Source organism: Diabrotica virgifera, chromosome 4 (genome assembly GCF_917563875.1).
Source record: "Diabrotica virgifera virgifera chromosome 4, PGI_DIABVI_V3a".
Taxonomy (NCBI): domain Eukaryota; kingdom Metazoa; phylum Arthropoda; class Insecta; order Coleoptera; family Chrysomelidae; genus Diabrotica; species Diabrotica virgifera.
The window spans coordinates 182148876-182161922 of NC_065446.1; the positions used below are offsets into that span (position 1 = coordinate 182148876).

General features: G+C 29.4%; 1 protein-coding gene across 5 annotated transcripts in view; it reads left to right on the plus strand.

Moving 5' to 3' along the window:
• Nucleotides 1-10412, plus strand: part of LOC114343304 (nose resistant to fluoxetine protein 6-like) — a 175635-nt gene extending 165223 nt beyond the window's left edge. For all 5 annotated transcript variants that reach the window (XM_050649803.1, XM_050649800.1, XM_028294114.2 and 2 more), the window contains 2 exons: nt 8774-8916; nt 10207-10412. In XM_050649803.1, coding sequence (XP_050505760.1) covers nt 8774-8916; nt 10207-10350 — 287 coding nt within the window. In that variant the 3' untranslated portion in view covers nt 10351-10412. The remainder of the gene's footprint in view (nt 1-8773; nt 8917-10206) is intronic.
• The last annotated feature ends 2635 nt before the right edge of the window (nt 10413-13047 follow it).

Genomic DNA, 13047 nt, shown 5'->3' on the forward strand with positions numbered 1-13047 from the left:
AGACATTAAAAGTATAAGTTGGCAAATTCTCAGTAATCTGTTGCACCACTATGCAATGTAAATTTGACTTAAAATTGTTTAATATAGAACCAATTTTTAATTGACATTTTTTATTTAAAGATGAAACGGAATTATTAATTCCTGAAACACAAATATTTGCTCTATTTGTGTCTAAATCGAGTTTACTTAGAAAATCCTCTGTAATAAAACATGATTGGCTCCCTGAATCTAGGATTACTCGTGCGATATGAGTATTTCCGTATCTATCATATACTCTAACTTTAGCAGTACTCAACAGTACATAATCATTATTTGAACAATTATTTTTTAAAACAATCTCATTTCTATTAACATTATTTTCTGAAGTATTAGTTGACAACTTAACTTTATTTGGTTCATTCTCGGAATCATTGTTCGGGTTGAAATTATTTGAACTGTTGTCTTTAACATGAATATCAGATGGTTTATTTTCATGTAAAAGAGAACTGTGTTTGGCTTTACATATCTTACAACCGAACGATTTACATTGTTTGTAGGAATGTCCGGTACATAAACAATTTCGGCATAAATTTAATTGTTTTATTTTATCCCATCTTTGGGCTACTGAAAGTTTAAGAAATTCTTCACATAGGTAAATCAAATGATTTTGTTTACAAAAATTACAACTTCTGCTTTTACTAGTTAGCAGAGATCTAGAGCGTTTATCTTGGTAATTAGATTTATAATCCGGTTTTGTCACATTGCTTAACTCTATAGTTTCCAAAATATCAGCACGATTCTTCAAGAATTCAAGAAATTCGTTTAAACTTGGCAAAGAATTATCTATTTTTCTTTTTTCCCATTCCCTAAAACTAAATTTATCCAATTTACCACTTACCAAATACACCATAATAGCATCCCAATGTTCAGTCGGTAGTTGAAGTGATTTTAAAGCGAATAAATGCTTTTTAACTGAATCTATCATGCTTTTAAGACCTAATGCAGATTCTTTATTTAAATTTTCAATCTCAAAAAGAGCTTTTAAATGATTGTTTACTAACATCCGAGAGTTGTCAAATCTGTTGCATAGAGTCTGCCATGCAGAATTGTAATTTTGTGCAGAAAAATCTAAACTTTGTATAATTTTCAATGCATCACCTTTTAAACTCGCACGTAAATAATGATATTTTTGAATATCTGCCAATACTTTATTATTATGAATTAACCCTTCAAAAGTATCTTTAAACTCAATCCACTTCAAATAGTCCCCATGAAAGACAGGTAACTGAATAGGAGGTAATTTGACACCTTCTAATCCACTATATTCATGGCTTATGTCTAACCTTTTCGACTGTGAACTGGATAAATCGGAACATTTTCTTTTTAACATCGTTCTTGCTCTAGACAAAGTTTTTGAAAATATAGTATCTAATCGTTGTCTTTTCGCATACTCTTGTTGAATATCTTGATCCTGACAATTTAATTCAATTGACATTTGGATTTCATCAAATTCAGTAAACAAACTTTCAGTTCTTTCTGTATTCAATTCTATCTGCGAAAAATGGTCTTCGCTTAAATCATTAATCGCGATATTTGTCATCGACTCTATAAATTTAATAAAATTGTTTAATCTTTGTTCAATTATATCTCTTTTGCGATATAATTGACGAAAATCAGAAGCTTTCATAGGCATTTTTAGCTTTATATTAATCAAAATACGTAGCAAATAATATTATTTAATTGTACGAACTCAAAAATCAACGTTAAGCAATCAAGTAATAAAAGTCAAATCTAAATCTGTCTTTTATCTAATAATCAAACTTAGCCGAATATTGGCTATGGTCCTATAATCATTTATATTTAAATAAATCCAATAATAATAGCAATATCTACTAATAATAATCAGAAATCGTATAGCATTCCACAAACTAATACTCCAAATCAACTCAAATACATATTTGCATACACACAAAGGTGTACAAATCAAACTAATAAGTAATTATTTTTTAGCTAAATAAAATTATAGGTTATAAATCAACTATTCAATGCGCAAAATCAAAATTTTTAATTGAACCCCAAAATCCTCAAAAATCTAATAATTTATTGGCACTTTGTTGAAAGGAAATAAATATGAAGGATAAACAAAGAACAATCAAGATAATAAATGGAAAAACCTCACATTTAATTCAATCGGCAGAGCGGATCCAATCTGGCTGAATCATAAATTCTTCAAAAACCAATAATCTTCATACCCATCTGGATCTATTAGACCATTGTCTCAATCATCGGGTTCGATCGGACACAATTTTATGCTTCTCGGGCTCGAAGGTACCAAATGTTATGGACAAACTTCTGATAGAATGGACTGTAATATATTATATTAAAAACTTCTTGTATTCAGCTAAAAAATTAATTACAAATTGTTAAAAAATGTGATTTTATATTATGACAATCAATCTAATAATTTTAATGACAATCTGACAAATATATGTTGTGTATTTTTGATGCTTGTTTTTTCCCGTCATTGAGCAAGGGCGGAACTGTCTATCCAATAATAAATAATACTTTTCGTCCAAATAGAGAATATCAATTTTTATTTAGAAGTGAAAAATACACAAATTAATTCTTTGACAAGATTGTCAAAACCAAACTTTCAATATAATGGGTTACCACGACGACGATATTGGTTTCCATGACGCCGGTTCAAAACCATTGTAATTGTCTACTGATCTGATATTTAAATACTATGTCAAAATAATTTTATTTTATCGAATTATCGGTAGTAATTGCACAAGAGCTCTGAAATTATTGAATTTTTCCCGAGTGGCACTTTGACAGTTTTAATTTCACGAGCCGAAGGTGAGTGAAATTATGTCAAAATGTCACGAGAGCAAAAATTCTATATTAATTTCAGAGGTCAAGTGCAATTTGTTGCGATTATTTCATGAATAAAACTGTTCAAAACCAAAATTTTATTGTAATTTATTTATGTAAGTACCATTAAACACACAGTTTTTATAAATATTTGACGATTGAAAGTCATCACTTTTATAATTTTTAAAACATTAATTGTCATTAATGTTGCTGAATGTATTTTTTCGTAGAAACGAAGGGCATCTGACGTAATATACTTAACGACGGGAGATTATTAAAAATTATCGATTTAATTCAGATTTCTGTAGCTTTCTATTGGTCAGAATCTCCTCTGAATGAAATAATCAGTAGTAATTGCACAAGAGCTCTGAAATTATTGAATTTTTCCCGAGTGACACTTTGACAGTTTTAATTTCACGAGCCGAAGGCGAGTGAAATTATGTCAAAGTGTCACGAGAGCAAAAATTCTATATTAATTTCAGAGGTCGAGTGCAATTTGTTGCGATTATTTCATGAATAAAACTGTTCAAAACCAAAATTTTATTGTAATCTATTTATGTAAGTACCATTAAACACACAGTTTTTATAAATATTTGACGATTGAAAGTCATCACTTCTATAATTTTTAAAACATTAATTATCAGTAATGTCACTGAATGTATTTTTTCGTAGCAACGAAGGGCATCTGACGTAATATACTTAACGACGGGAGATTATCAAAAATTATCGATTTAATTCAGATTTCTGTAGCTTTCTATTGGTCAGAATCTCCTATGAATGAAATAATCGCGCTAATTTCATTAAAACATGAACACAATAAGATAAATTTGAAATTAATTAGTACATAATATCTAAATATTAGTTTATTGCATGTATTTTAATATATTATTATACTGCCATATTACAAGGTGTTTTACTTTCCCGTACGCCGTGCGGGAAAATTTCCTTTCACGCACGCCGTGCGGGAAAGTGCAACTTTCGGAAACGAAATGCGTGCCTGAAAGTGGCTCTTTTAGCACGGCCGTAGAAAAAACATTTTTTGAAATAAATATTATTTGACAAAAATAATGACATGATTTCGAAGTCAGTTAAGTAAGATATAATGCCCTAGGGCGTTATTTTTCAAAATAACGCCCTTGGGCGTTTAATTTAAATAACTAGTTAAATACTGTCAAGTTGACAAATAAAAACCTAAGTAAAACTATGGTTACCACAATTACATTACGACTATTGCTGCTAAATATACTTATTTGAAAACTAATTAGTTCAAAATTCATTCAAATTTTTTCATATAAAGAAGAATTTAGCCGGATATTAAACGTTGAAGGCATCACGGGTGTTATAGATAATAACGCTTTCGGTCAACGTATATACCAAGGGCCTATGACCCGAAGAAGAACCATTGACCTATGGCTCGTGGAAGAACCATTGACCTCAAGCGTTATTATCCTTATAATACCCTTGGTACCTTAATAACTATACATAAATCACATACGCATCTATTTTTTATAAAAATTAATTTAATTCAATTAAATTAATTAGTACATAATATCTAAATATTAGTTTATTGCATGTATTTTAATATATTATTATACTGCCATATTACAAGGTGTTTTACTTTCCCGTACGCCGTGCGGGAAAATTTCCTTTCACGCACGCCGTGCGGGAAAGTGCAACTTTCGGAAACGAAATGCGTGCCTGAAAGTGGCTCTTTTAGCACGGCCGTAGAAAAACATTTTTTGAAATAAATATTATTTGACAAAAATAATGACATGATTTCGAAGTCAGTTAAGTAAGATATAATGCCCTAGGGCGTTATTTTTCAAAATAACGCCCTTAGGCGTTTAATTTGAATAACTAGTTAAATACTGTCAAGTTGACAAATAAAAACCTAAGTAAAACTATGGTTACCACAATTACATTACGACTATTGCTGCTAAATATACTTATTTGAAAACTAATTAGTTCAAAATTCATTCAAATTTTTTGCATATAAAGAAGAATTTAGCCGGACATTAAACGTTGAAGGCATCACAGGTGTTATAGATAATAACGCTTTCGGTCAACGTATATACCAAGGGCCTATGACCCGAAGAAGAACCATTGACCTATGGCTCGTGGAAGAACCATTGACCTCAAGCGTTAGTATCCTTATAATACCCTTGGTACCTTAATAACTATACATAAATCACATACGCATTTATTTTTTATAAAAATTAATTTAATTCAAAAATTAAGTATATTTGGTCAGCATAATATATAAAATGATATAAAAATGCCCAAAAATTATAATTTAAAATATAAATCGACCCTTATGGGAATTTTTCTCGAAAGTCGCCTTTTCTTAATACGGGAGTCAATAGAGGTTTTGACTTCGGAAAAAATCTAACAAGAAAGAACTTTCTGGAATTTGATTAAGAAATGTTTAATAAACAGCATATCAAAAAGTTCTACTCCAGAAGCGGGTGCTTCATTTTTTATTAAAGAAATGAACTGCGAAATTAATTATTTTTTAAATAACTACGAAAATATAAATCTTAGAAAAAAACTGACAAGAAATTTAAAAATTCAGAAAATTTTACAAAAGAAACCTTATATAAAGATTTTTTAAAATTAAATCTATAGCTTTTATAATTTTTTATTTATAACGCTAAAGTCTCCTTCTCACAAACATTGGCGCACTATAAACTAGCGTTCGGCGAAGTGCAGTTTTGAGTTATTTTAACATTATTCTTTAATAAATGGGTCAAATGAAATTTTACAAATTAAACATGGAAGAACAGCAATAGTTAAGCAATCTTATGGTTATAATAAAGAGAAATAAAATGTATCGGCATAAGTGGGGTGTAGCGGGAATTGAGACTTACATGTATTTTGTTTAAAAATGATTTAAAAATATGTAACTAATACAATTTTACATATAGACCAGAGCGCATCTGTAAAAATATTAGCACATTTGGACGTTGAGAGGTGACCCAAATTTTTTTGCAGAAATTGCTTGAAAATAACTCAAATAATAATATTTGAGTTATCCTCCCTCTCAAAAAGGTCCGGAACATTGTTTAAATAATCAAAATGTCAAAAAATGAAGGAAAAATTAAATTTTTTCTTCGTTTTTTGATTATAGCTTTAAAAGTATTCATTTCCGAGAAAACTTGTACTAACATAAAAGTTGCGTAATTAAATTTCCTACAATATAGACTTGTTTCATAATTTAAGACATAGTCATAGTCACCCTTGTTGCAAAATAGCCATAATTTCGAAAAAACCATACAAAAACAAGTATTTGCATGTTACGTTTTTCAACCATTTATGCTACACTTAGGACTTTCATATTTCACCGAAAAAAATTTATGATGCAATAAAACAATACTCTAAATTTCATTAAGATCGGATTAATAGATTTTGCAAAATAAATTTTGCAATCCAGCTTTCGCAAAAAAAATTAATTTTTTCAAAATGTTACAGGACTGAAAATAAAGCAGAAAGCAAGTTGAATTTTTTTTGCTTATAGAAGTGTACTGTACCTTTCATTTGAAATTTGCAAAGCTAAAATCGATTTACCACCACGGCGTCAGGAATTTTTTTAATAAACAATAATTTTGGTGCTACGCGCAGGACAGCAAATAGTTTGCTCTGATTGGGCATTCCAATGGCCTTTCATAATGATTGATACATTTTAATTTTTACTACATTTCGATATAAATAAATAAATTTGTTTATTGCAAAATAAAAACACATACTCTATCCTTTGAAATAACATTTTTTTTAGCAAAAACTTTCTTTGTTCATATATTTTAACTTAGAGAATAAAAGTTTATTATTTCTAAATATATGCAATTGTTTAAACAATATTTCACAAACAATAATAAAATTAGTTTGATATTTGTGGAATTAAAATATTAAAATACAACAAAATATAGAATAAGGAAATAATTTGGTGAAAATTTGGTGGAAATTAACTTGTGTGAATCGAACAACGCTGTCCTGCGCGTAGCACCAAAAATTAATGTATATTTAAAAAATTTCCTGACACCGTGGTAATTAATCGATTTTAATTTTGAAAATTGCAAATGAAAGGTACAGTACACTTCTATAAGCAAAAAAAATTCAACTTGTTATCTGCTTTATTTTCAGTCTTAAAACATTTTAAAAAAATGAATTTTTTTGCGAAAGCTGGATTGCAAATTTTATTTTGCATAATCTATTAAACCGATCTCAATAAAATTTACAGCGCTATTTTAATATATCATAATGTTTTTCTGGGTAAAATATGAAGGTTCTAAATGTAGCATAAATGGTTGAAAAAGGTAAAATGCAAATACTTGTTTTTGTATGGTTTTTTTCGAAATTATTGCTATTTTGCAACAAGGGTGACTATTTTTTAAATTTTTAAAAAATTCTATATTATAGGAAATTTAATTTTGCAACTTTTATCTCAGTACAACTTTTCTCAGAAATGAACAGTTTTAAAGTTATCAAAAAACCAATAAAAAACCTTAATCAAAAAACCAATAAAAAAATCGAATTTTTCCTTCATATTTTGACATTTTGATTATTTAAACAATGTTCCGGACCTTTTTGAGTGGGAGGATAACTGAAATATTATTATTTGAGTTATTTTCAAGCAATTTCTGCAAAAAAATTTGAGTCACCTCTCAACGTCCATCTCAAAACAGATGCGCCCTGGACTAATATAAAACTCTCAAATTTGCAAAAGTTACCTACCTTTAAAATATATTTTTAAATGATTTTTGTTAAAAAAAATCTCAAAAAATATAATTTTTGAAAACTTCGTAATTTTACAAAATTATTACAAATTTAAGACGGTATTACTCAAGGTTGAACATATTTATTACAATTTTATAGGTTCTTTTAAGCTTTGGATGTAGTGTCTACAATGCAATAAACTATTTTACTTTAGAACTGAAATAAACAACTTATTTTTGAGAAGACTAAGAAATATAAAAAATGTAATAAAAAACCGAAAATTGCTGGCTAAAAAAATATTTATACAAAGTGATCAAAGCTTTTTTCTGTAAAACTTACCTAAAATAAATTTAATAATAAGCTTTAACAATAATAAATATTCAACAAAAAAAAAATTGAGCTCTTATACAGTATGTCTGCGAAACTTTGATAATTTTTTTATTATCAGATTTACGAAAAAAAGTTTTTCTTTATAAAATACTCTGCATCGTATATTATAGAAATAGTAATTAGTAATTTCTAATTAGTAATAGTATTATATACTCTAAGATACAACCATCAAATATAAAATTTTATTAATTTTATACGAGGTATGTCAAAAAATATGAATTTCACTCAAGAGTAAATTACCTTTATATTTCACAATATCGAAAATTGTTATTAAGAAAAGTTGTTTGGAATTAAAAACAATGTATCAATGTTCAATTACATCCTTCTAATTTAAATATTGCAAACTATAAAGGCACCTAACTCTTAAGTGAAATTTATATTTTTTACATACCTCGTATAAAATTAAAAAGTTTGATGGTTGTTTGTTATATTCTAGAGCAGGTAGAGTATTTTATGAAGAATAACATTTTTCCGTAAAATTGATAATAAAATAGTTATCATAATTAATTGTAATAAAATGATGCTGATACAATTAATAAACAATTAGCGGAAAAATCTGTGAATATAACTTTTTACTTAAACATGTATAATATGAACTAACAAAAAAGTTTTAAAAAAATTTAAGCTTGTTTGAATTTTTTCGAAACAATGCAAGTTTTCGTTCTATATTGACTCCCCTATAAAAGATGAATAATTTATTTCATAAATACCCATATTCCACTGATAACACACTTTATTATCCATTTCCTCAAAATTATAAAATAACTACTTTTGTTTATACCTACTTATAGATTGATAATAATGTCTTATATTATTTTAGGTCCAATTAAGAATCTTATGGAATCGAAAGTATTTATCATTCTCAGTAACTGCGTCTATTGCGTATATTTAATTCACATGCCAACTATGCTACTGATTAATAGATTTAGTATGGAGCCCATAAATTTCGACTATTGGAAAGTGGTAAGCCATCGGCACATATGTCAACAGCATAGGCGTAACCAGGATGATCATAAGGGGGGTTACAACTACCTGAAAGGGGGGAGGGTTACAACTACTGGAAGGTCTCTGAGGGCTATGGTGTTAAGCGTATAGAGCTCAAGTACATCCCAATGGGGGGGGGGGTTATAACCCCCAAAATCCCCCTGGTTATGCCTATGGTCAACAGCTAATCTTTTCCATCCTTTACTCAAAGAAAAATCAATTTGCTTGCACAATAAACACTCTATTCCATTGACTATTCAATTATAGACTAAGAGCCGTATTGGAAAATTTTCTAATTATTTTAGGCACCATAAGATTCTATATTCTATAACATAAATAGTAGAACCTAAAAAAAAAGTTTGACCACTATCCCGTCACTTTTCAGTGGCACAGTGGCAAAAATTTTCATTTTCTACATATTTTCGGATTAAGTCCACAGTCAAGAAATACGATAGCACACACATACATATTTTCATTGACAAAAAAATTATATAAAACTGTACGGCATGCATAATATTAAGTACCTAAATATTTCTATTTCTAAGTTATTAATTCTTTCGAGTTTTTATTTTCCTGCGGCACGTCTCCAGTAGTCCATCTCTGTGGCTTGTAGTGTTCTTTCAGTAGTTGTCTTTAACTGCCACACGTCACTTCCATACATTACTATGTTCTTTATGATAGTGTTGTATATTCGATATTTATTTTTTTTTAATATATATTGATCCCAAATAATACTATTTAGTTGAGATATGGCCTTCTACTTTGAATGTTTCGTTTTTTTATAACCTGATCTGATTTGCCGTCGTCCGTGATTTCTAGTCCTAAATAAGAATATTTTTATTGTTGTACTTAATGTGTCGTCCTTCGTTTAAAACTAGATTCTGTTCATTGCCACCGATGTTCATGTACACTGTTTTATCTATGTTAACTTCTAATTCCCATTTTTTGTATTGCTCGATTAATTTTCAAGTCATGTATTCCAGATCGTCATATTCGTTAGCAATCACAATTTGATCATCAGCAAAACATAGAGTGTACAGGTTGTTATTATTTAATTGTATACCCATGCCGCTGCACTTCCGGTTCCAAAGTTTCAATGCTTGTTCCAGATATAGTTGGAAAAGTGTCTGCGATAGGCAGCATCCCTGCTTCAGTCCTTTGTCTTGTTAACTTTCTTGAGTCCTTTGCCTAATTGCTTTATTGCCCTGCGTAATTGTTTTATAGATTTTATTATTTAATATATTATTAATTATTTAAATTTTTTTTTAGATTCAGGACTATATAGTAAGCGTCATATTAAGTTTTTTAATTGGTATTTATTTTACGCTTGCCATTGAGGAGCCAGGAAATATGATTCAAAAGAAAATTTTGCCACAAATTACCAAATGGGAGAAGATATCCAAAACCGAATAATGAATTATTATATTATTTTTTTATATTTGTACAATTGTAAAAATAATATTACATAACGCTTATATTTTTTGTTTATTTTGTGTGACACCAGCAGAAAAAAAAGCTCATTTTAGTGCCCTCAAACAGGGGCGGACGCCTGCAGTGCATCCCTTGAAGGGCCGTTATCGCCAGGCCTGCAACTACAAAAATGATCTATTACATTTTTTAATGATGAAAATAAGATATCTATTAATGTTGTTCTGAAGCTATTTCCTTGTGGCATTTTTATAATTACGTATTTTTTATGGGAAATAAGCCACAATTTTACTAAAAAATGAATTTATTAACGTTTCGAAGCCCAAATCGGGTTTCGTTGTCAAAATACTATATTTTGATATATTGTATTTTGACAACGAAACCCGATTTGGGCTTCGAAACGTTAATAAATTCATTTTTTAGTAAAATTGTGGCTTATTTCCCATAAAAAATACGTAATTATAAGATATCTATGTTAATGTTTCTTATTTGTCAACAAAGAAAATAAACACGGATTGATCAGGTCGAAATGGAACTAACATTAGAAAAACACAAGCTAAAAATGCGAGCGTGACCATAACAAAAACTCTGACAGTGACAGTTTTAGTTGACATACTCCACCAATACGTGTAAACGTAGGAAACTATCAACATAATGGAAATGTATAGTAGTCCTGTCGCCAGGGGGGGTACAACGGCCTCCTTAATTCAGATGGACTTACCCAAGTTTTTTTTATATATTTTGACCCGTAGAATACGAATTTTTTGGGTAACAGTTGATCCGGATGTCGATAAGATTGTTATAGACAAAGAACTTGAGGAATTACATAACAGCGATTTCTCGCAAAACAAAACATATTTTTGCATTTTTTGGTTCATTTTAAGCAAAAAATATTCCTACAAGTTTTTTCGTAGAATGCATGGTTTTCGAGATAACCGCGGTTGAACTTTCAAAAAATCGAAAAATTGCAATTTTTGAACCCGAATAACTTTTGATGAAAAAATAAAGTAGCAATTCTGCTTACCGCATTTGAAAGTTTAAGTCAAATTATATCGGTTTTGATTATTTGCATTGCTAAAAATTAATTTTTTTACTGCTGAACAAAGCTATAAACACATAGTGTTTCCCGTGCCTAATACATGCGTTTTAACGCATGCTACGTAGAAATTGCCTCGCTTGCACTTGTAGCTACTCTACCTACTCGTTAGATTTTAAATGAGAAATCATTGTAAACATCACTCACGCACTAGGTATTTATAGCTTTGTTTACCAATAAAATAATAAATTTATAGCAATGAAAATGATCAAAACCGATATAATTTGACTTAAACTTTCAAATGCGGTAAGCAGAATTGCTACTTTATTTTTTAATCAAAAGTTATGCGGGTTAAAAAATTGCAATTTTTCGATTTTTTGAAAGTTCAACTGCGGTTATCTCGAAAACTATGCATCCTACGAAAAAACTTGTCAGAGCATTTTTTTGCCTAGAATGACCCAAAAAATACAAAAAGATGTTTTGTTTTGCGAGAAATCACTGTTATGTAATTCCTCAAGTTCTTTGTCTATAACAATCTTATCGACATCCGGATCAACTGTTACCCAAAAAATTCGTATTCTGCGGGTCAAAATAAATAAAAAAAACTTGGGTAAGTCCATCTGAATTAAGGAGGCCGTTGTACCCCCCCTGGCGACAGGACTATAGATTTCTATTGACAATTCCCCATCTCTATTACACGAGCGGGACACCCTCAAAAAAGCGCTTAGTTTTCGAGATACTGACCACGGACGGCCGAAGGGCTAATTTTATTCATACTTTATATTTTCGAGGGTGCTGAAAACAAAAATGGAGTTTATTTTGAATTTTATGTGGGGGAACAGTGTCAAAATCGCAATTTGATCCTAAAAATAAAAAAAATGAAATCACGTTTTTTTTGCGTTTACCTCGCTACAACTCTGTTCCATTTTAATATTTTTTTTCTGAAGTTTTTACGGTATATAGCTCTAAAATTTTTGAAGACAACGGTACCTACTTCAAGCTTTTCTTCTAATCCTGATAAAAATTATGAATTGTTCGCAAGTTTAATCGCACAAGTTGTGTGACAAAGTTTAAAATTTAGCTTCCTAATCAAGTTTATGTTAAAGTAGAGGGTACAAAGAAGTTTTCTGGTAAGTTTTAGATCAAAATGTTTTATTACTCCAGGCTGTGGGGGAAAAACGTGATATAATTCAGGAATTTTTGAAACCTATCAGGTGTTGTAAAGGACGATGCCAGAAATAAGTTCTACTAAAATGTAACCAAAAATATTGTGCGCTTTTTTTATATTGCGATTTTCATTTGTTAAATTTGCAATTTTTAAAGATTTTTAATTTTGCAGCTAAGGATATTGATTTTAAAGAAAAACTTTTTAATAGAAAGTTTTAGTAAATTAAGAAACCTACAATTTGAGCTATGGTAAGTTTAATTTCGTTTATTGGTTATTTCAAAACAGCCTGCGAAAAGTCCAAAATGGCCGTTTTTTACAATTGCATTATTTATTGTACAAATCATTTTTTATATTTTTTAAAGCTTTAAAATGAGGATCTTTCAATTCCAAACATAAAAAAAGTTGTAAAGCCAGATTAACGAATTTGCTGCTTAGATATTATAAATTGTTTATCCCAAGAGGTCAAATGTCGAAGGCT